At 36.6% G+C, this 25431-nt stretch overlaps 1 protein-coding gene across 4 annotated transcripts in view; it reads right to left on the reverse strand.

Moving 5' to 3' along the window:
- LOC139963731 (stomatin-like) overlaps positions 1–25431 on the reverse strand; it is a 113427-nt gene that overhangs the window by 84662 nt on the left and 3334 nt on the right. For 2 of the 4 annotated variants that reach the window (XM_071964830.1, XM_071964831.1), the window contains exon 2: positions 36–110. The exons of 1 other annotated variant lie outside the window; for it this stretch is intronic. In XM_071964830.1, the coding sequence (XP_071820931.1) occupies positions 36–110 (75 nt within the window). Of the gene's footprint in view, positions 1–35; positions 111–5655; positions 5687–25431 lie in introns of those variants that run through there. One more of the 4 variants, XM_071964835.1, reaches the window with a different exon arrangement.

The following is a 25431-nucleotide window of genomic DNA, read 5'->3' on the forward strand; positions in this document are numbered from 1 at the left end:
GGGGTTCAAATTGCCAGCTCATGCGGTCCTCCCACCTGCATAGAGCTCTATCTGTTGATGGTTCCTAGGTCGTAACATTGGCTGTTTCTGTCCCCAGTCCTGCACCGGCTCTGTTGACCAAGTATATATGATTAGAAGAAAATATATCGCAAAAAACACCCAACTGGCAGATGGCTTTCACTTGTGGTTGCCAGGATGCACACAAAGACATAATCACACTACGGCTAGTTATGATATCATATCATGTTTACAAATATAAGTTAAATTACAATACTTTGACTAACAGTACTACAGATATAGTAATAATCATATTAATAATCAGCAGTTATTTTTTATGATGCTTAAGTGACCACAGATGTGGGAGATACCTGCAAGGACTTATGGTTTACAACTTACACGTTGAGTGGCTTCCAATTCAACATTTTCGCTCTAATTTGGAATCCTTTCAATTTAGAAAGTCATTTCAGATGGGAAAACCGTTGATTGCTCTTGGATGAAAAACCCACCTTACTATGACCGGCCGGGTATCACCTCCCGATTGCTAAGCCTCATTGCTTCAAATGCCACCGCCTTTATCCACTCTGCCACAGCACCGGTATATGTAAAGACCTAATAGACTTCTTCATACTGTGCAGCTCAGTTATAATGTACATAGTATGCACGCATTCACATGCCGTTAAAACAGTCTTTGGATGTTAACACATTGACAAGTCGATTTCTGCACCAATGAATTATTACGTGGGTCGAAAACCATATCTGCAAAGCATCAAGATGTTACATGGCGGGTTCATTGATAACCAGATTTAACTTTCTCATACGTACTTTTTTCTTTTCTTCACTAAAGTGTTGTTTTCGGAGAGTAAGCTCAGGTCAAGCCCACCAGATCTTTCAGCCCACCAGATCTTTCAGTCCACCAGGTCTTTCAGCCCACCAGGGCTTTCAGCAAATATACTTCCTTGTGATAAGGTCAACTTTAATACTGTTTAAACTGTATGTTTATCTTCTTTGTATTGGTGTTGCAACAAACATAAATGAATGAGCGTATACGTTTTCCCTTCGGTGCTGAAAACGTATCTGATCCAGACGTCATGTTACCTGATCCATATTATATGACTGTCCCCATAGTAACCTACAGTTGGAATGCTCTCATTAACCTTGATTTTACATTTTAGTTACATGATATTCTTTAACGACACATGTGCACCGGCATAGCCGTTAAAGGCGGTCGGTTGCATAAAATGAAAAAAAAAAATACCGGCGGGTACCGTTATCAAAATGGCTATAAAACCCCCTCCCCTCCCCTTCCCCCTCCCCCCTAATTAAAAAAAAAGGATACTTATCGGCTGTAATGCTTGTAAAACACTTCAGTATCCAAGATTTGGAAAAACTAGAGTCCTTGGTTACAGTTCTGTACGAATAACGATGATCACGCAAAAACCAGACTAAAAAAAGGCATGATGCTGGCACTTGGTAGGTAGGATCAAAGGAAGGGCATAGACCGGAGGGGTCCGGTCATAGAGGGTGCGCAGTGTTTAAAGGTTACCTGTTCATTCTAGGCACAGTAGAACGAGGGGCTTAGGTTGTGGGGAGATAGGTAAGCTTGCAGCAAAGTAAATTATTCTTTTACGACACATGTGCACCGCCATAGCCATTAAAGCGGCTAATTGCATAAGATGCAAAAAAAATGATAGAGGAGTCAGTTATGCTATAAATGGACCTATCTGGATGAAAAGATAAATTTATTTCTTTAATAAATTGCTCAATAAACTTGAATGAACCTATCGGTGAGAAGTGAAAGATAGAACATGAAATGCATCCAGCTACCGTCAGTGATTCAAGCTTCTTGGATTCTCAAACTTACACAAAAGTAAGACAATGCCTGATTTTTTATCTTTCTTTCTGACTTGACAGTAGCGTATACGTGTGTGCCCAACAATCTGATGAGAGTAGAATTTCTTCGAAAAGCAGTGTCGCATTTCAGCACAACTTCCTTTTCAGCAGCTCCAAAATGCATGCAGACTCTTTCAAGGCCAAACTCAAGGAGAAATTTGTCAAACTTGGAAAATTGAAAACGAGGTAGAAACGGTAGATTCTTACAAAGCTAATTCTTAATGGTATAAATTTCAAATGCAAAGACTATCAAAACTATTGGCCCCAATAACTTGGCAAACATTTTGAAAACTGATAAAAATCACCTTCTTGAATGTTCTGACCCTCAACACTATATCCAGACATTGAGGACGGAAAATCCTACAAGCTAACAAAGGGGTTTGAATATTCACAAGGGAGGGCTGACCTGTCTCCTAACAACCTTTGAACTCTGACACTACCATGTCTGATGTGAATTAGTCACTTTCTGAACCATTTAGTAGCCAGTTATTTCCAGCCAGGGGGGGGGGCCTTACTTAGTCTACCATCCAAAGTGTTTTTTCTTTCTCTTTGTTCTTGGAACTTCGATATATGTGTGAATCTTTGTTTGTACTGGTTATTGTACCTGCACACTGTGCTTATAGATGCAGGACAATATGTCAAGTTTGAACACAAAATTTGTTCTTCATCTAGTTTTGTACATTCCCTTACACACATTTTTCAAGGAGGTTTTTTTTTTTTTTAATATTATGTTTGAAATTTTGATGGTAAGTACGACAAGAAATGTGTCATTCAGAAAAATGAGCTGAAACAAATGTTTGCTCTTCTTCGTACTACGCTCTTTTTTTTGCCGTTCTAAAATGTAAAATCCCAAATTTCTGCAGAACAAAACTGTTTCTGCATGGACTCGACAACGAAGCTGGTAAACTCCTTCCGTGAAGGTGCTTTTAATAAGGAATCAAAATAAGCCAAAATGTTCTATAGGAAAATTGGCCTGCTTGAAACCACAAAATGGGTCACACATGTTCCCAGCACTTGACTTGTTTTAACTAGTAATCAATCCGACATTTTCAAATGCAGTAATTCTATAGTAAACCTATGGAAACATACTAAACACAATGGAAGGGTACGTCTTACTAAACATTTCTTTCCAGAACTAGATACTATAGAGACAACCTATATATGTGATGAGAAAACTTGTAAGGGAAAAGCCAATTAATAATAATAAAAATTTAAATGCATAACACTCAATTTTCAAACTGTCAGATCAAATTTCTCAATGCTACATTTGAATCCATGACAACCAGACTGCCACGCAGGCAGCCATTTTGTCTAGATTCACCTATGTTCATGAGATGTGTTAATGTTCAGTGCTATAACATTAACGTCTGCTAGTGAAATATGAAGAAGATTCTGATGGCCTCTGAAACAACTCTTTTGACAGGTGCCTTACGTAGGTCTTCATCTTCGGGGAGGATATTCTGCCCGTAATACCATTGATCACACCAGAAGGCATACAGTATATGGTACGCACTGATTGACTGGTGAGAAAATATAATTATGTTTCCAAATACTTAGCAGTCTTCTCAGAATAATGCTTAACTGCCCTGGAGAGTGAAATATATGTCAGATTCAACATCACATCAATACCAGGCAAAGTATGTTCTCTGACGACACATTCCGTGTCTGAGATAACTAGATGTTTAGACACACACATTGCATAACAGGGCGCAACGAGACAACTACTGTAGTTGTTTAATGATCTTTGTTTAATTATACAGGGAGGAGTAGGGGGGGGCTATGATGTTAAGTCATCCAGGGGGAGGCTTTCTCCTCTCCTTTTTGAGAAATTTTGGTAATATGGAAGTTGCATAAGTTGAAAAAATGGTGCTATTCTGCAACTATTTGAATATAATATTGAAGAACTATTGACGTTTTAGATTGTACTGCACATAAGTTATATTATATGTTATATAATATGTAATGAACATTAGGAATTTTCTTAAATATTGTTTCTGAAATTGCGGGGGGGGGGGGGAGTGGGGGAGGGGTGGAAGGGAGCCAAAACACCACCGTATATTTCTATGGGGGGAGCTAAAGCCGTCTTCCATCGAGAACTACAGACATCGTATCATAAAACATGTTGGCAGTTGTATCATGAGGATTTATGTAAATTTGGTGGTCTATTCAGAAACAAATAAATAGCACACAACAATATTGCTGTAGCGTATTTCAACGTTTTTAAATTTAAAGTTTGTCAATCAATACTTACACCCTTGTCAATCTTACTGTACACATGTCGTATGCAAATTTCTGTATTTGGTGGCATATTGCTAGAGAATAGGCTTCAATAGTGCTTCCAGAGAAGATAATCAAAACCAGTCCTGAGCAATTTGTCATATTTGTTTATTATACGATTACTTCCTTATTTTTTATTTATTTCAGTGAACTTTTTTATCTAACTTGGCAAATTTTAATATAAATAAATATCAAATATTGCAAACGACCAGTACTATTTTTCCGGGTTCCTATTTTCTTCTTCTTTTTCCTTCCTACTCTATTCCATACATTTATTTCTAATTCATATTTCTCTCAAATTGTGTTAATTAATGCAATAATATTGCTTTTCACCTAAACTGAAGAAGAAATTCTTATCTGGTATTTGAACAGCCTCCTCTATTGAGCTACTTTAAAATCCACCCTCTTTTCTATGAAATAGATGTAACCATCCCAGTTAACGTCACATCGTTAGTTCCTATACTAGTACATTTACATGTTGGTTATATATATAGTTAAGTGTTACCACTTAAAGCAGGTATCATTGTACATACAATATCAAGCACACACAGAGTCTAAATTCCTTTGTATACATTATCTTCTTCTACTGCCATCCTATTACCATCGTTACCCTGTCGAGATTCCTCTAATTTATTACATCATTATTTGCTCATTCCGTCCGTATTTATCGAGCCCCTCGCTTTCCTTCGACAGACGCACAAATGTTAATTACATCATACTGCGCCAGTATTAAAATACACCCCTACGCTATGGAATGCACTAACCATAGGGCAAGTTTAAAAGCCTCTGCACCTGGTTTTACTGCAGTGTACAGGTACAGGCATCCAGCAGTATCTGTTTATAGCGATGTCGAGCAGTCTATGGATAGCACAGGACAAAACACTTTCCTGTTCTGCCCGCCTCGTAGTTGCAGAGCAAAACAAATCTGAGACAGGCTGACTTTCGGAGACACTAGACACTCGTATTATAAGTATATTAGTTTAAAATACATGCAAAAACAACATGAAATCCCTGTAAATCCAACTCTGAAAATGAAACCAATTTACCCAAATATTTACTACAATCACACATTTTACTTTTATAAACCGTGTGATTCAAACAAAGAGGTTAAATATGAATTATGTCTCGTCAGAGCAAGTATCGGGGCTAATAGTTTACCTGTCTACACATTACTAAGTTTTGCACTTTCCTCATCTAAAACATATAGTTTATAAGGTACATGTGGAAAGATGGTGGAACAGTGGGCTGGAACGGTATGAGAACGGTAAGAAAGGAGCAAAGCAAAGACAACTGACAGTGTGTCTGGTCACCTGACATGGTCACCTGACCATGTGTGAAATCAGTTACTACTCCACGAGTGTCATTGACCTGTAGTGGCCGGTTGCTATGTATGGGTGTACAAGGCTAAAACGTTACCCGTTCACTCTGGACAAGATTGAGCAAGAGTATGCAGAAACATGTAAGCAAAGTAAATTTGAATATACTAACTTGGCAAATGTACCATTTATGGCCTCATCTTCTCAGTCCCATCCCACTATCCTCTTCCATCAACATCGGACTCTACCAACTTCACTTCTACAGGCTCCAACGCAAAGTTTTTTCGATCTTTCTCTTTCTCTCTCTTTCATCGTCTTTTTAGAATTGTTTCCTTAATGTCTCATAGTTCACTGACCATAACGGCAGACCAAAATGGGATTTGCTATGAAGGAAAGTCATGCCGAAACTATAAAATGTGGGGGCAGTAAACTTGCACAGCTTTATATTGGTTGATACCTAAACTATTTCACAAATTTATCAAAAGTCACAAGTTTATTTCATTAGAGGCCAATGAAGATCAAACTATTGCAGTAAAAAGCTCAGTATGTCAGCGAGGTTTAATATACAACTTTGAAAACACTTCAGGGAGAAATTTAGTCAAGCCACAAAAACCCTCTAAAAGACATTTATATGTAAGATAATGGGAAGGGGGGAGAGGGGAGGGAGGTGTCATCTTTACTGTGTATTGCTTTTTAAACAGTGACCAGTGGAGAGTGCATAGAGTGGAAGGGCATTGACCGGAGGGGTCCGGCCATAGAGGGTGCACAGTGTAAAAAGGTTACCAGTTCATTCTAGACACGGTAGAACAAGAGTGCTAAGGTTGTGGGGAGACAGGTAGGCGAGGAGCAAAGTAGCTTAAAACTGTTCCTTTGAATGAAGTTGTAACTCAGATTGGTAGAATCTAGATGAGGGAGAGGTGGGTAGAAATGTGAACGTGGGGAACAGAGAGGGGGGGGGGTTGAGTACAGTAGGTGTGCTAAATGTTACTTATTTGTACAAGTTAGGTAGATGGGTGGGGGGGCGTGCATGATTTAAGTGTGGATGGGTGAAAATGAAAAGAAGAAAAAATAATGTCTCTTAGAATGATATAAGAACTGGACATTTAGACCTGTGTCAACGCTCCCTACATTCACAACCACAATTCTGATAATGACCTTTGATAAAAATATTTTGATCCTTCCAATCTACTTGATAATCCAACCTTACAGGATCTGATAATATTGCATCTAGCTCTCTCTCTCTCTCTCAAGATGAAAGAAATGTTGTCTAATTATCCTGATGAATACGAAACACTTCTATAAATATTCTAGCATGAAAGACACAGAGCTAGCCGTAGAATATTTATAGGTCCTAAGTAGTACTATACCCAACCCAAAGTTTAGCATTAACTAAGAGCACAGAGCACTAACATTTTCAGAAAAAAAAAAAGTGTTTTCCTATCGATTTTACCCATCCCAAAATTGTTTCCAGATGCTTCGAAGGACGTTTAAATTATTCAATGGAATATCTCATTTTGAAGGATGTAATACAACCAGATGAAATCTTAGTCAGTATTTAACTGACCATTTTTAAGTCTATCTAGCATATTTTGGGGTCAAGGCAGATAACCTTTACAGTACTGTATGTTATAACTGACCTATATATGACTGAATGTCTTATGTAGGGCAGAGCACAGTTTTGATAGACCCATGATACTTTGAGGAATATGAGACTTATGCTGTGAGATTGCTTTCTTTTAAGATAAAAATTAAAAGGAAAAAAAAAAGGAAGGCAATTGACAGTGAGCGAAATGAGAGTTTATAATATATTAATGAGTGTCACTATTCAATTTGGCAATTGCTGTTAAAGTATACCTTGCTAATGTAATTAGGTGCATGTAATCCGCACAGGAATTAATATTGCATACACAATGCTGATTGTCCTCATCAGAGCTATTTATATTTCTTGTATGTCATGTCTAATTATTTGAGAGAGTTTATAATATATTAATGATTGTCACTATTCAATTTGGCAATTGTTGTTAAACTATACCTTGCTAATGTAATTAGGTATTTGTAATCGGCACAGGAATTGCATACACAATGCTGATCTCAAAACATGTCCTTATCAGAGCTATTCATATTTCATGTATGTCATGTCTAGTGATGTGAGAGAGTTTATAATATATTAATGATTGTCACTATTCAATTTGGCAATTGATGTTAAACTATACCTTGCTAATGAAGTTAGGTATTTGTAATCGGCACAGGAATTAATATTGCATGTACAATGCTGATCTCAAAACATGTCCTTATCAGAGCTATTCATATTTCACGTATGCCATGTCTAGTTATTTGAGTGGAAGGATGAGAAGAATGATGATAGACTGGACATTGCTAATTAGGGTCATAGGTCACTCTTAATATGGTAGAATGAGGATATCGATGTTGCGAGGAGACAGGTAAGTCTGGATGAGTGGTAAATATATGAAAACTGATTGTGTGAAGTTTATATTGTATGTTAAACCTCTAGTTATTTGCTGAAGTAGGTTCCAGAGCTAGGTACCAAACAAAAATTTCAACAAAAGAGCAGTTTTCCATGTTTGTCAAGTAAGAGTCTTATCTTGCATTTATGTTTTTCTCCTGTTTCTATAGACAGACGGATAGACGGATGGTCAGTCAGTCAGATGAACCGACAGACTATGAGTAAGTTAAACAGACAGACAGACAGATCACAGACAGACTCTCAGTCAGTCAGATGAACAGAGAGACAGAGAGAGAGAGAGATAGATAATTAAATAGGGGCAAACATAGAGGTAAATATATTGAAACCAAGCAATATATCAACAGTATAAACTCATGCAATCTTTCCAGTTTGGATCAGGACAACTAAACCTTCATCTTTAAACTGTACATATGCGATAATATATAGAGACACGCATCGTTTATGAATAGGCATCGTGTCGACAACGACAAACATTTGTGAAGATGATTGGCCTCCAAGTACCAAGAAAGTTTGATTGCGTTCCCTTGTTATCGGCCATGCTGGGAGCGTCCCCCTTTATCTGTTTATGTTCACCTAAATACGAAGCTGATCCAATGTGGATGACTATATGGCGAGCCCTAAACAGTAATCAGCATCTCATACTTCCACCCTAGAGGCAATCTTCATCTCCTGCTTGAGATACTATTGATCCATCCTCCTTATACTTCCTACAGCCTCACTCGGCTTATCGGAGGCTCCCTACCAGGGAACACACTTTGACATTTACTGTACAAAAGCCAATCACACTTCGTGTACAGTATATATGTGTTTAACAGCGCCTGTAAATCTCTCCTGCTCTCTCTCTCTATTTCGTTCTCCGAAGTATTTTATTTCATTGAGAATTAGTGTAAATCGAAAAATATATGGTGAATATGAATAAACATGGAATGTATGTATGTCCAACATACATGGAATATTTTTGTGTTCAAATTTTGTATAGTAGTTTTGAAGGATCTCTATTTTTTCTCTTATAACATACTATTGTTTGCTTCCTGTTTAAAAAAAAAAAAAAAACCTGCTTCACATCTTTTGCACTTGTATAGCAATTTGACAATTTTGCAAAGCATTGTGGGATGCAATACCTGACAAAATTTTCCCTGACATCATAGAAAACATTCAAAGGTATAAGAACTGGCAGTAACAGCAGAGGGATTGATAAGAACAAAAAACAGAAAAAAACAAACAAATCATTTCGGAATGCAATAATAAATGTGTGACCTAGTCATGACAAACTGAATACCTGCTATTTAATCAATTTACGAGTGACGAGTTTACCTGTCTTCCTCACAACATGCTTCGAATAAGTACGTAGGAGAGTACTAATACGTGGCCTAACTACACAACATAGTCATAGTCGCTCGCATCGAGAGCTGACACAAGTTTGTTTGCTCTAATGTTTTTATATCCTTTCTATAAATATGTACTTTCATGTATTTATACTGGATTTTAACTTGCAACTTGATAAGTAGCTAAGGCTAACAAAGAAACCTACTGTGGAGAAAAGCAGGAGAGACCATACAATCAAGCAAAACATTCTAGAAAACTAGCAAAGGGAAAACACCGAATACTGTACATGAACAAAAATAACAACAATTTAAAGATGTAAACAACAGGAAAGTAGCGGAAGCAATTCCCTGAACCCCTACCCTGATGAAGCCTTTAAAAACAGGAGAAAAGGACGGAGCCCAGAATCCACCCCAAAACCCTTCCAAATTTAACAGGATAATTTATCGGGCTGAGCACGACAGTGAAATTTTGAAGGAAAGTACTTCGGGGACATTTCGAAACCGACTTAATTAAGTCAACATAAATTTGTTTTTAATAGAAGTGAGCATCATTCGTGAAAATATTCCTGTCATTTTAAAATACATTAATGTCACATACTTTAGATAATTAATGCGGAGTACTTTATCGCCCGGAGACAAATACCCCCAGCTGTTCTTATCAATATCTTCAGTTGATACAAACTTGATGTGCAGTACCGTATATAGCCGACATGTAGTACATCGCCAGTAACTACTGTATCTGTGCACTTCCATACAAGTGTGTACCCTTGCTTAGCATCCCACACTACATATTGAACTGCTCAGGGTTACAAAGAAAGAAAAAAAAATTGGATGAAGAAGAAGGAGAAGAAGAAGGAGAAGAAAAAAATCAGAAGATAAGTAGAACCAGCCAGAATAAGAAATTTGAAACTATCATACATCTTGTCCATCTTTGAAAGTAACATCTTATTCTATCTCCAAAAACCAGAGCTTTCATTCAAACTCCCTTATCAAGTGACAGACCACTTTACCCGCACGAGACCGAGACGGCATTCCATCTAACATTGATGTAACAGGAGAGAAAGAAATCAGCGATAAGGTAGAATCAGGGAGGGGGGGGGGAGGCGGGGGCCCTGAGCTTCATTGTCATGCTAGATTCCCAGTAGATTTGAGGAGGAGGAGATAAACTCTTACAAAGAGGAATAATCTGAGGCAGAGCTGATAATGAATTGGAAACCATCATCCATCTAAACCACTCTTTAACAACCCAATTTAGATTTGATATCAATCACAGAAATCCAATCACCTTGAATGTTAATGAAAATGTAGCCCGAAAGGTAAACAAAAAAATTTGCAAAAACCCACACCGTTTCTAGTACTGCCGTGTACGTGTGCGGTGTGTGCAATCATACAGTTTAAACAGTATATCTCTATAATGTACATATTGGAGTGTTTGTAAACAAAGCAAAGTTAATATTTGAATAAATGCTAATTCCTTGGACAGTGGAAGGAGGGAACAATGGAGGGGGGAGGGATGGGAGAAAGATGGAGGGGTAGGTATGGGAGGGAGGGAGGATGGGAGAGAGATGGAGGGAGATAGGTATGGGAGGGAGAGAGAGATGGAAATAAGTAGGTAGGAAGGGACAAAGGGACAGGTGGGGGGGAGGGAAGGAAGGAATGGGTGAGGTAGGGAGGGACAAAGTATTTCACCTACCAGTATGATTGGGTTATTTTACATGACAGTAAAGAACTCTTTTATTTGATAAGATCCAACATACATGTATACTGATTCTAAAATTAATTCCAACCTCATAAAAAATGTCAAAAAGATTAAATTCTATTTGCAAGCTATATTAAATGATTTTAGCATGTAAGAGATGCTGCATTTCCTATAAATTTGGTAGAATTGTTATGAAGTACCCACAGTATAAAATGAAGATCAGCATTCATTGAAAAATGGTGTTTCAAAATATTCAACAGAAAGAAGGAGAATTTTAAATGTATCTGGTTATGTTTCTTCTTTCTTTACTTCCCACTAAACAATGACTTCAGCCCTGATTCCTACATGCAAATTAGAATAGGCTTGTTGTTACATCTGCTTTAAAAGTATGGTAGACTTCTATTGGCCAAATCTAGATATTAATTATTTATGTGACAGGTAAGTAAGGAGTGTTATAATAAAATAGTATAGCCCTAGATTAGTATAAGACAACAGCCACATTACAAAAAAACACCAACACTTTCACCTCCTTTTAATGGAATCAATTACTGGGCCAATTCTGGAACTGGAATTAGCCAAAAAGCTGTTAAATTCAAAAGATTTGATGCTACAATAAACAAGGATATCATGCAGAAACTCTTTTCCAAGAAATGTTCAGTCAGTTATAATTATTTTTATCTTTAAGAAAATGTTTATGTGAACAAGAAAGGTGTTAAAATCCATCAGTCTTCATAAATACATTGTCTTGTTAGCTCTACTGTATAATAACAGCCGTGGGACGTTTAAATACTGTACACCATAAAAGTGTTCTAATTGGCAGTGAGGTCGGGTTTACACAGCTGTAAACAGGATGAGGCACTGGAGTACTTCTACCTAACATTCTGCAGATATTAAATTCCAGTTTAAAAACTTGCATATTTGCATCTGATGTTCCTTTTCTCTAGCCTGAATAACACAGATGCATATTGTTATGACACCTAATGTTCTATGATATGTATCTTCAATCTCCAACCATGTATCAGAAGTGCTAACTTGTCACCATATAACTCTCAAGTCAAGGAAGCAATCTTGGATGCTTCCAGTGAGGGAGATTTAGCCCTGCACCACCCCCCCCCCCCCCTTAAGAATAAAATTGGATGGCTCAGCCCTTTACTGGTAGAAAGATGTTTCGAAAAATTCTATTGTAGAGTACATAAAATATAACACGTATGTTTGGTACAACCTAAATATTGGAAAAAATCTTCTACATCATTCCATTGTTGGAAGTGGGGGGGGGGGGTGGGGGAAGCAAGATTAAGGAAATGTTATCCATGAGAGGGGTCTAAGAAATTTTGGTAAAATGGTGCTATATTTTGCATCCTTTGAAGCAAGAATTGTTTACTGTTGAAGCTGTGTAGAACATGCATGTTATATATTTGCATTCTGTACACTAGGATTTTCTTTCTTTGGTAATATTCTATCTGCCACCTGAGTATCCCTTCCCCCTCCCTCCCCCCCTCCCTCCCCCAACTTAGTCTGATAGAAAATGATTTTTAAAAATGATGATGCAATGATGATGGATGGAAAGACTAAGATCCTAGTTTACAGTTCCGCACGTATTACGTTAAAAGAAAATCTGGACAAAACAATGCACAATGCTGGCACTTTGGATGGTAGAATGAGAAGGAAGGGCATTGACTGGAGGAGCCAGTCTAAGAGGGCACAAAGTGCTAAAAGGTTACCAGTTCATTATTGGCATGTAGAACGAGAGTGCTAAGGTTGTGGGGAGACAGGTAAGCGAGGAGAGATGTAAAAAATATAAATTTCTTCTTACAGAGAAATTAATTTACACAGAAATACCAATTGCATTTACTATGAGCTGTTTATTCCTATAGCATTATGAGATTGTGAACAAAGCAAAATTCCAGTAAAACGTGAAATATTTTCTCATGTACATAGGTGGCACCTATCACAGGATCAAAAGGCGCTGAATCACAGTCACAAGTTCTGTGATGTCCTTCTGGGGCAAGCTCTTCAAAAACAGTAACATTACTATTAGAAATGTCCTTAAATTGATGTATCCTTCAAATGCCATACATTTAGAATATATTTTTTATAAGTTTTTTATTTAGTAGTCAATATTTGTCAATATTTGTTGTATTAGAATATACAACTTATTTGTATTAATCTTACTTTCTTAAATGAATAATTGATTTTGACATAAATGGAAAAGAACAAATACTACTAATTTTAGCTCATCTGGTCACATGATGATATCGCAGACTACAGTAGACTGTTGCCATATTCATGTGATACATTCAATTCCAAGAAACTTTATATATTCGTATCTCTGTGATGTAAAATGATATTACAATGTCCTTTTGATCCTTGAAATGCAGAAATTTTTCACCACTTTCACTCACAAAGCACTTCAGTCATTGGAGTATACATTCCTTTGTCAATATCAAAGTAATATTTGAAGGTAATATTATTGAATTTGTACTCTCTCAACATACTGTACACACTTACTGGGAAAACATACATTCAGGTTTCATCATCTTCATAAGATATTTGTTTTTGTTTTTTCTCTCATCTTACATTTTTCTTAAAGAGTCTAAAAATGAACCATGTGAGACATAAAACATTTATCAAAGCATTTGGACGGTTGGTTTAATGCAAATCAAAGAAACAATTTCAACAAATTATTGAAAGTCGCATCTCTATGATCAATTGAGGTTTGCCTCTCGGTTACCCTAACTCTGATATTTACAATTTAAATTTGGAAAGATCAGTTAGAACTATGCCCCCCACGTCCTTGATGCAGACAGATTCTGAATAAATAACACTGCATAACTATATCTGTGGATGTATTATTCATTAATAAATATGTCAGAAGAAAAGACTGTTTCCTTAATGTACAACGATTTCTTGCTATCATAAGGAACTGAAGTGAAATGAGGATAATGTATGTCTAAAATACACATCTACATCTACTTTATTTACCCTAAAAAATAAATTTCTTTAATTGTGAGGAGACAGGTGAGCGAGGAGAAGTCAATCTTGGTTGATCATCTCAGTAATTGATAATACTTACATGCCTGCTCTCGATATCTGCACTCTGACCTTTGTCCACTAAATGTCTAAAGATATTCTAATGAATTTTGGGCTCATGATGCCAGTTGGAAGATGGAAAAATATTGCGAGCTCCTTAAATATGCTGGACATGGATACCATCGATGAGGTAGACCTGTCTCCTTGCGACCACAGCACTCTCGCTAAGAACTCAGCAATTAATTTGGGTGGTAGAACAAGAGGAAGGATCATTGATTGGTCCCTGAAGGTGTACAGTACAACTGGTGTTAAAAGGGTTACCAGTTCTCTCGAAGCACAGAAGAGCAGGAGTGCTCAGGTTGTGGACAGACAGGTAAGTGAGACAGCAAAGTAAATTAAAGGACAGGTAAGCTAGATAGATCTGTTGCATCCTGCTAGTCAAATGGGTCATGTTATTTTGGGATGTGAGGAGTGTGTTAATTATAATGCATGCTAGCTCAATCATAATTGCATGTTGCAAATTTAGCTGTTTTAATCTACAGTTGAAGAATTGTATCTCTTTTTGTTAAAATGATTTTCTATTTTGAGGAGGAAGGGGGGAGGGGGAGGAGGTCCTTTGCATAAATAAAATATGGAGAAAATCTAAGATGTTAACTATTAAACATCATATTGTCAAGGAACTACAAGGAAAATATCAAATATGAACATCAGCAGCAAATGTTCAGGTACGAATGCACATCTTCATTAATCACTAATAAATATTCATTGGATTAATTTACATATCTATTAACAAAATTTTGTCATATATGAGATCCACTTTGTGATCAAACCAACAGTAGGACTGCCAAACTATTAAAAACAGGTCTAGACAAACTACTGTACTGTAAAAAAAAATGTCCTTATAGATTAGAAATAGCTCATGTACTAATTAATATTTGTGAGATTACTGATAAACATAGTTACTGCTCCAAATATTGTTGCTCAAGATTTCATAGTTAAGACACATAGAAAGAAATACTTTAAATATTAAATCAACTTACGGTAAAAAAAAAAAAAAAAAACAAGTTCACGTGACACATTTCCAGCAAACTGTCCTAAAATGTTCCTGTTCATATGAATATAATATAAGGCCTCATTACCCTACCACCCATTTTTTAATTCAAGTCTCGAGAAAACATTCACCTCTTTACACTTTAACTACAGTAATGCAACATAAACTCCAAAATTGCAACACTATCTCCTATGGGACTAATAAAAATAAAAAGAGCGCCTGTATTATTCACATTGAACCTATGGTAACGATGCTTTATTGGAATGACGCTTGGTCGATTAAGGTATTGTCGGGGTTGAAAATCTACAATTATGTTCCCTTCAAGTAATCATACAACAATTAGCATAAATAATATATAAATTTATATGTCTGTAAGTGTGTGTGTGTACTGTATATTTGTCAGTGAGTCTCCAAACATTTAATATTAGTGGACAGTTAGAAGATAATTGTAAATGACTGACCGTGCATGTCAACATGCTTTGTAGAAGATGCAATTATACACACCCAACAGTAAATTTAATAAACAGAATATTGTCTCAAAGCCTCATAGTGAAAGAAGATTTGCTTCACAGACCATGGAAGACAGAACGACAAATTTTGACTCGAAAGTCATTTCAAATGTTGCCGTTTGTCTACTGCATGCATCAAGGGGAGAGATAGAGAAAGAGTGTTGACTTAAACAGGCACAACTACCGTGGAATGAAATAGGTTAATACAATTATTAAGTAACTATTAACTCAAATGTATGTAAGAGCAGATGGTTACTTACATTGTCTGTCAGCATAATTTTCTTTCCCCATGTAAAATGAACACTTGAACAGAACACTATTTCATTTAGTGTGGCTGTATGAAAAGGGGCAGAATTGGTGATTCTTGTTTATACAGGATGTTTAAAAAGATCTTGTTTGGCAATTCAGTAGAATATGAATCCACACAAACAATGAATTCATTGATGTAGGCACTGTGGGTGGTAGAATGAGAAGGAAGGGCATTGACCGGAGGGGTCCAGTCATAGAGGGCGCACAGTGCTTAAAGGTTACCAGTACATTCTCGGCATGGTAAAACGAGGGCTAAGGTTGTGGGGAGACAGATGTATGCAGAGCTAAGTACAGTAATACAGCAATCACTGCAAACAAAACCTACGTTGATATTCTCTGATGATGTGAGAAAAACCACGCAGATGGTAGATTTAGGGAGGACAAAGACATGCAACTAAAATCCATTCTACAATCTTCATCTGTTCCAATCTTGTTGCTTCGCATCGTACATACCAAACAGTAGCTCAGAGCCTTCAAACATTATCATCTCCAAAGTGGAATAATTACAAGAATCAACAGTATAAAGTCATAAGGACGCTTTTTACTATGTTTCTGCTTCCCGGATCAACATCAAATTCCTCAGTAGTTATTCTGCTTATTCTGATTATTTACATTTTGCATGTATATGTGGTTATGGGATTTGTAAAAGCACTATAAATGCTCATCATAAAATCCTAAACATATAATTCTAACAATTTATTTTAATTGATTATACAATTTAACAGATCTGTTTACCCACTTTAGTGTTTGTGAAAGACAGAAGCCAGGCTAACTATTTGCTATTACCTGCTGTAAATTATATAAATTAAATCAAGCTAATTGGCTAATTTGATCACAGCATTTTGGCAGTGGCTTTATATTTACCAGAAAAGACATTCCTAATAAGCAGAAAATCATGTGACTTACTGATCAATAGGAATTTTAATCTGATGCTGAGGCCATTTCAATTTGCAACAATAATTTAACCTCAGACCATTTTAAACAGTGATGGGTCATTTATTATTCCAGACTACCGCGCATTTTACTTCACCGAATTGAGCGTACATACATCTACAAAAGAGCTTGCACAGTGCAATGGACTTATTTTGAAATTCTTCCTTCAAGCTGATCATATATGCCACGAGGGAAATGGCCGTTTCCAGTTAAAGGCACAAGGGCAACGCCGACGATATTAAACAGCGACTTTAATTGATCACCTGGAAAAACCGTGTTACGTTGGCGGAAAAAACTCTTGGATGGAGGAGCTCAGAGAACTGTGGCTGAACTAGAGGAACTCAATATATAGCATTGTTTTCGATTCGACGGTTAACTTGTACTATCAGAAATAAAAGATGAAAAACCCAAGGAGAGAGAGAGAAAGCAACTTCGCTGACACAGTGACACCATGCAAACAACAGCTAGTTTTCCTAGGCTACAATAAGCAATAATGTAGGGGTGGACCCAGAATTTTATAAATGAGGCCATTTGGCCTTCGCATGGCCAGTTGAAGCCAACTCACATGTACTGAAGGGAGGTCTGAGCATCCTCTCTGACCAACAAACAAAAATCTTGCTTAAAATATTCTTTGGAATATTGTGTGAGGTCGAAAATGCAGGCGTGCACCTCTCTTTCCCACCACACCCACCCCGCACTGGAACAGTGCCTGAATTGTATGGAAGTATTGCATATGAAGGTAGTGCATGTAGCAGTGTAAACAGGACACTTGCCTAAAGAATTCATTATCTTTATTTTCTGTGACATTTACCACGCTACTTAAACCATGAACAAATAAAGTTGGAAGGTCGTCCTGACAGTCACTCTGACATCACTGAAGATTTTATTGTCTCTAGAATCATTCAAGATGTTTTTATTAAAATCCTTTAGCTCTCAAATTGCAATATCAGTATATCCATGTAGATTTTGAGTCTCAAATAACCTTTGACATCATCACAATCATTCTAAGTTTAATTACCGACAGTCACAAAGTTGTTTTTCAATCAGGGACTGTTTGCCAGCTACAAGAAGGAAGTTATTCAGAAGAAACAATAAAATTAATCCATATTACCATGACAACTGAAAACTATAAAAATCTAGGTAGCATTTAATTGCTTTCAGAAAAAACCAACTTATTCCTTACGGTATAATATAGACAATAGACATTTATTGCAAACAAATTTGCTTTGAGTAAATTTGCATGTGATTCTGTCTTCTTCAGTCAATGGTTTTTCAGAAAGTTATTGGCAAAAGCGTTATCGCAGTATCTTACGCTCGCTTCATAAATTGCAGTTTGAGCAGAAAATTGAGCAGTCCCAAAACACATACAGTACACTTGTTTATTTTGGTCAGAAATTTGGTTCCCTAGCAACTCTGTACCTGCACTTAATGTGTTTTTCTAATAATCTGAGGCTAATGGATCTGTCTAGAAGTCACTGAAACAACCAAGAGACATCTCTCTATCAAACTCATCAGAATTTTGACTGTTATTGCAGCGTTCTTTGCCTGCAGTCAAATCCAAAGAACTGCTCGTACAGCTGTTGATCTGAGAGATAGAGTGAGAGAGGGTAATTCTAACAGAGCAAAGTTACAGTACAGATAAAAGTTACTTTTTACTCTGTTCATACATTCATATACACCAAACTAAATCTTTGCATTATGTCTAGCATTTACAAAGATAGACGCCTACTCTGAAATTCTTTCTCATTTGTAAGAATATTCTTTACTTTCTCGCCTTGTGTCAACTGTTACAAAAGCTATCCTGGAACAAGATTTAAAGGTCTGCTGTATAGACCCCAACTATATCATGCTATCATGGAAAAGTTACTTGAGATTACGTAATCGACCTGCCTTTGTCGTAAAATTACCACTTTTTATCAATTAGTCTGCAACGCCTGTCACATATTTTATCTTGTATGAGGGTCTCTGTGTGAACGCTGTATGATTAACTACACTGTAGACATGGAACATATTTCCACACAGTGTTTACACAAAGAGCCTAACAGTGTCTAGATGCTATGCAGGCTAATTGTAGAGCCTGTGGTGGATTTGAGACCGTGGCAGGTCGATTACGTAATCACAAAACTTAAGCTATAGCTGCTATAACTGTAGCCAATAAAGCAGATCTTATAGCATTCATATAGCACATACTATAACCGAAATGGCCCTATTTTAGTCTGCTGTAAGTGAAGCTTAGGTTATTTGTATTAGTTGCATTAATATGTAGACTCAACACTTAGTTTTGTTTTTCGGTCTACATGTATCATTAGCAATGAAAGAAATGTTACCTATAGTTACCTTTGAATTCCAAATGTGAGAGCAACTGCTTTTAATCTCGCATTTTCATAATTTTGAATACAGTATGGTTCAATTAACACACTAACAGTAATCAATTTTTGATTTTGAAATAACTTTCAAATAATGTCAACTTGCCAAGGTCTTTCTAGACTATAATTTGAAATTGAAAAACCAATTTAGAAAAAAATGAAAAATTAATGTCTAGATAGAACCTCTGAATGATAGTGTGGAAAATCTTTATATTGAATATGATATCAATCTCTCAAACTAACACGATCGAAGGTCACGGTAGAAAATAAGTAATAAATCTGACACTTAAGGGTGACCATGACATTTTCGGCAAATCCAATTCATCTTGATCTTACTCCAGCTCTAGACATGATCTAAAACGATAACCCGTTTTAAAAGTCTCTCTTGCAACCCGGAACCCTACGATTATTATGAAATAAGTCTCCATCATCAGACTGTCATTATCCGTACAAATAACCAACAAGTTATATTACGAAGCATTTTCCGGGAAAGTTTTTTCCCCCTCCTACCACTTTGAGGATGTGATTTTGAATTTATGACTGAAAAAGAATATTTCTGGCAAATTTGCAATAAATCGGCTCTAGCCACCAGAATATCCCATTAAAAGTAAGACAAATTTACTGTACCCTGGGATGTTTTACAGCTCTGTCATTAAAGATAAAATTATATTTCAATATACGTAGTCTTCTGGAACGATATCTCACATTATTGTTTTTGCTCTTATTACCTTGCTAAGGAGTACGATCAGAGCAATAAATGTTAACTTTACTGCAAGTGAAACGATACAGCTCTGCAAAGACTATGGCCGAAAAAAACTTTGCCAAGCAGTCATGTCTAAAATTAGGATTGTCATGCAATACAAACTCCCTAAGTGGTTTGAAGGAAATTAAGAAATCTTGGTTTACTCTCTCTGTCTCTCTCTCTGAAGTGGCCATCACATCTAATCTTTAGATATCAAGAACTTTTCTTCCATTCAATTAAAGACTCTTTATTGCATTCTTCTGTAAGTGCTCCGAGATTTACATGGAAATGGTCAAGCAGAAATTAATCACCCAAGTTGCTTAATCAACCGCAAACATTTGCCAACATTTTTAATGCAATGCACTAGACAAACTAAAAACCAAACAATCAGGGTAAGAAAACCATTTAAAAAATCATGAATATTGCACAACACGATGATTTTTTATGGGGATCTTAAACATTAATACAGAGGGAGCCGTCAGGTGGCATACTCCTATTAGAGACTTTATCAATCCGCCAAAACAAAGTAGGAGAACATCTTTTTTGATATTTTATCAATCGGGATCTGGTTTTTTGTGGCTTGCATGCTGAATAGAATGAATGGAAGTATATGTGGTACAAAACTTGGCTTAATGGAGGCAATTTTAGACCCCTTTAGGCCTCCCAGGAGCAGCGGTACGAAAATTGTTTACTACTGAGTGAAGAGGTTTATTTACAAGTGACGAAAACTTCATGCTCTGATAGCAAAAAAATCTGCATGGTCATGGTACGGAAAATTGATGGTGTCATGAAAGGCCAACTTGTCAGCTATCCGGTGATGAGTAGCGTTTAGCTAGTGAGAACTTTTAGCTAGACTTATAGACCACATTACTTTTGTGATTTAGTGTGTAAGTCAATTCATATTGGTCCTAACAACGCCATAGATACGGCTACGGGTCCTAAAGCCCCCAATCTATCTTATTTATAGATCTCCAAGGCATTTGTATTAACACATTAACATATCTCAATCTATGTGCTAGTTGTGAAAATATGTTTAGAAAGATCTCGTCTTCAATAGTTATCGGATGAATCACAGGTAAAAGTGGCCAGTACAGTCCACTTCGAAAATACCTTAAAGAGGCTTTCTGATTGGTTGACGACCAGACGTGTTGTAAATTTGCAAAACGAACAGTTGGCGACATATGGTTGCTAAAATGTGCTATGTACTGTAGATATGAGTGGTAATAACTGTTCGTTAGTTGGAATACGCCCTACTACTGTATGTGTGCATTAAGGAATGTGCAGGAACTTTGCCCAGAAATGTCCATCAGATATTCCTAAAAGGAATTCTCAGTGATTACTGTACAGAGACTGCAGCTTGTCAAGTTTCGCAGAACTAGATAGGACCGGTATGACAGCACCCTCTGTTGATTCAGGACGTGGCTGGAGATCCCCATTGGAGATTGTTAGTATGTTGCAGTCCTTGCAATGATGAATGAAGAAGCCATATACTGTATACGTGTGGATCAGTACTTTTAAAGTACTATTATGTTTATTGAACAAGTTTGAAGTGTGACAGACAAAAGCAAGCCTGTTTTTAATTCCATTTTCTATTGTCTGTTTGAAGTGTCAAAGTTTACAAAGGCATTGCAGAATGCTACTGTATGATACTGTAGATGTTTCATTTGGGAGTTTAGACAGGTGTCTGAAAACAAAAACTGTAGCAGCTAAAGAGCCACCTTCAGACGATAGAGATCTCAGCAGAACCATTGTGCCTATTGTGCAAACCTACAATGCCTATTGGGTGATCCTATGATACCTATTGTGTGAACCTACAATGCCTATTGTGTGAACCTACAGTGCCTATTGCGTGAACCTACAGTGCCTATTGTGTGAACCTACTGTACCTATTGTGTGAAACTTCACAGATTATACCCTAAACCTGCAGCCTAGCCGAAGGAAGCGGAACAGCCTAGAGCTACATTTGTGTCTAACCCAGTTCAATGGCCCCTTCCAAACCAAGTCAAGATGAAATACAGTTAAACTTCCACAAAATATTCAAATTTATGTAACAGAAGTAATTGTTTGGCCTCTTGCTTCATTACATGGTCCCCAAGCTCTCCTGAATTAAGGGGGCCTAAAGTTGCCCCACCGGGTATAAGGTTTTATCCTGAGGTTGAACCCTAGGCTTCTATATTTTTCAACACATATGTGCCGTTGCAACTATTGTCTCTCTATATGTAAAGTAGGTGATTATACTCCATATGAAGTCGATATCTATCCAACCAAACATTCTCCTTCAGGACAAGTGCCAAAAAACCAACTGTGCATGGACATCACTGACATAGAACGTAACCAGTTGGGATTTGTGTCTTTACGGCTTGGATGTCGTAGTGCATTAATGAGAGAATATGTGGTGTGAAGAGTTGGGGGGAGGGGAAGAGGGCAGTATATAACTACTGCATACCATCATACAGCACCATGGGGGACAAAATCTGCCCATTAAATGATGAATGAGGTTTGGATTCAGTTACAAGCAAAACTATGGGGTTTTCCTTGCAAAACATCACATACTGTATAATGAGTACGTCATGACAACATTTAATTGTGTAACTGAATGAGGCATCATAAATATGGAATATATGCTAAAAGTCCGGAAGGTATTTTAGTTTTTTTAATCCTAGTATCTTGAACTAATTATTTCCCTGTAAAAATATTACCAAAACCAAAAATATAAACCAAAACATGCACAAATAAATGTCAGAATAGCTTTATAAAGTACAGCATGCAGTGATATTGCATCTCACAAACTACTCCCTATTACGATTCATTTACCTCTCAGTGCAATGTCAACGAATATTCTCGGTCTAGCGAGTGTGATAAAAATTCTCCCGAGTTATTTCCTAGCACCTTTCATTAGCACAGGACAAGATGCCCACAGCAATTGAAATTCCTTATAGTGAGTTATTAAGTGCCAAGTAACTGTCCGACTAGCAATTTAATCAACCCTCCTACACTTTCCCCTACCAGTACTGTCATGTGTCTGGGAAGAGCAAAAAAACAAGGAAAGACAATTTATGCCGCGCAGTGAGCACATATCAATTAAAGATGTGTGAATTGATGCATTGAATGAGATTAATTGCGACCTGACTACTGTACCTGTACGTATGATGCAGACCGACCAGCGTATATATACTGACATGTGTACATGTATGCAAACTACGATAGTAGACTTTAATTCTACCAAGAATTATCTCATTTCCTAAGCAATGGTACAGTATCATTACACAGCACAGTTGATATCTGTATATTATAGGAAATGAAATGAAACCATTTTTATCAGGGTGCTTACACATTTTTTTTTTAAAATAATTACCACGACTTTTCCATGACACTTCCATACTTACGAAACTAAGAATTCCTCAGTGCTCATGAGATCTGGGCAAATTTTCAGGGACAAAAATGGCTTCCAAAGCTCTAACAAGATATAAGAAAAACAAATCGTTCTTTTTTCCATGACTTTTCCAAGCCTGAAAATTGATAATAAAACATTCATGACCCTTGTTGATCCTCCACGTGTGTTGCTGGGACCCTCTTTATACGATAAGTCAAATAATTCTAAGTCAACAAATACAAACTACAAAGTAATATCATCGAATTGGTTGTAAACAAAAAATATACATGACAAACATGGTACTGTTTACAGTTTTTGTTAATTGCTTAATTAGACTTCAACAGTTTCATAGCAGACATGCATTCATCTTTTTTTGTTTGCATCTAGTCATAATTACTATTCTCTTTGATTGCATTATTAAAAATTTCCTTCAAAGTAACAGTAATTTAAATGATCCTCAAAATTAATATGTACAAAACATACTTAGCTACACAATAGGACTATTGTGATGTGCGTGACACACGAAAACATTTCCATAAAAATGTTCTGTGATTTTAATTATCATCAAAATTAATATACATACTTAGCTACACAATAGAACTGTTGTGTGACACACATTATAAACATTTCCTTAAAAGTAACGTTAATCTAAATGATCTTCAAAATAAATACGTAAATTATGAAAATTTATTTTGTAAACTAAAAGGACCGAATCTAGTGTGACCGCCAACCTGCATACAGTTTGTTATTAAACATGACCACACTGGATGTGATCATCCACAGTGCAACACAATATTCACTAATTGAAAATATATATATTCTATTGACAATTTTGTACAATGTCAGAATACTTAATTATATTAAAGAATCAGATTTATGTTTTACTTTGTTGTCAGAGTAAAAAAAAAATATATTTCTCGTTGTCCTCGTTGGATTTCAATTATCTCAACGTTCACTTTTTATTTCCTTTCAAAAGACTGTTCAAAGGTGTTTCAAGTACCTTTTGAATGGAAACTAGGGCATTTAAACTTCATTATAAACGCAACTAGAGCACATTCTGTTACAAGACACTACTCTGTAGCTCTCTGAGTATGCCGTATATAATTATATCAGTCCAATTTCAGTTGGTATATATACTGTATGTACGAATCTTTCACAGATCGCTGTGTGGTCTACATTCCGCGGTTCTCCCAATCATGTTAGCTTTTACAGTATATGTACGGCATCTTGCAAGGATTCTTGACACATGTATGCTTTACTTTGACTTCTTCTGTACAGATGGTAGACATTGACAGCACATGACTGCTTTTTGCAAACCAGGACACAGCAGGCTAGAGCTGCAATCAAAGAAGAGTTATTTGCCAGTGCCACTGGGAGGAGCATTGCCCATAAGTAATGAATGGAAGCTACAAAATTTAGCACTTCGGGTTGAAATGAGTGTTGGATGTCTTCCTTCGAAAATGAATGGTCTGCACGAGATTTACGATTTGCTCTCGACTTGAAGTTTTGCAAAGGGTGGCAAATAACACAGATCTGAATGTGAGAGGATGGGAGGGATTGCCATAAATGTGTAGAGGTATTTAAAATGTTTAAAGAAATCCCTGCAGAACTTGACATACAGTATTTGTAGTCAAAGATATTTATAACTTTCCTTGCTGTATATAGAAGAAGGTATTTACACTTACTGGACGTATGCTATGAATTATTTATTAATTTAAACGAACCTTAAGGTAAAGATAAAATCATATCAAATCCATGATTCTGGAATTGTTGACTTTAAGCATTTTCAGCTGAATGGGTTGTGGTCACTCAAGACCATATTTTGCAATGAATTTTTAAACTCTAAATTCTCAGGTTTTTTTCCATATATGGCAGCATAACTTTGTCAAATGTTGTATTCAGATTTTTTTAAATACTTCACTGCAAATTTCAATCCTGAAGCTGTTTATACACATCAATGTTTGAAATAATCTTAAAAGTGTTTTGACAAGGGTCACAGCATATGCCCCATCTGTGGGCTAGCAGGTTAGGTGTGAGTGGGTGGGGGGGGGTGGGAATTATGGAACATACGATTGACGAAATAGAGGGACAAGATAATTAATGCAAATTTAGAATTTCAAAAAGCA

This window comes from Apostichopus japonicus, chromosome 22 (assembly GCF_037975245.1).
Source record: "Apostichopus japonicus isolate 1M-3 chromosome 22, ASM3797524v1, whole genome shotgun sequence".
Taxonomy (NCBI): Eukaryota; Metazoa; Echinodermata; class Holothuroidea; order Aspidochirotida; family Stichopodidae; genus Apostichopus; species Apostichopus japonicus.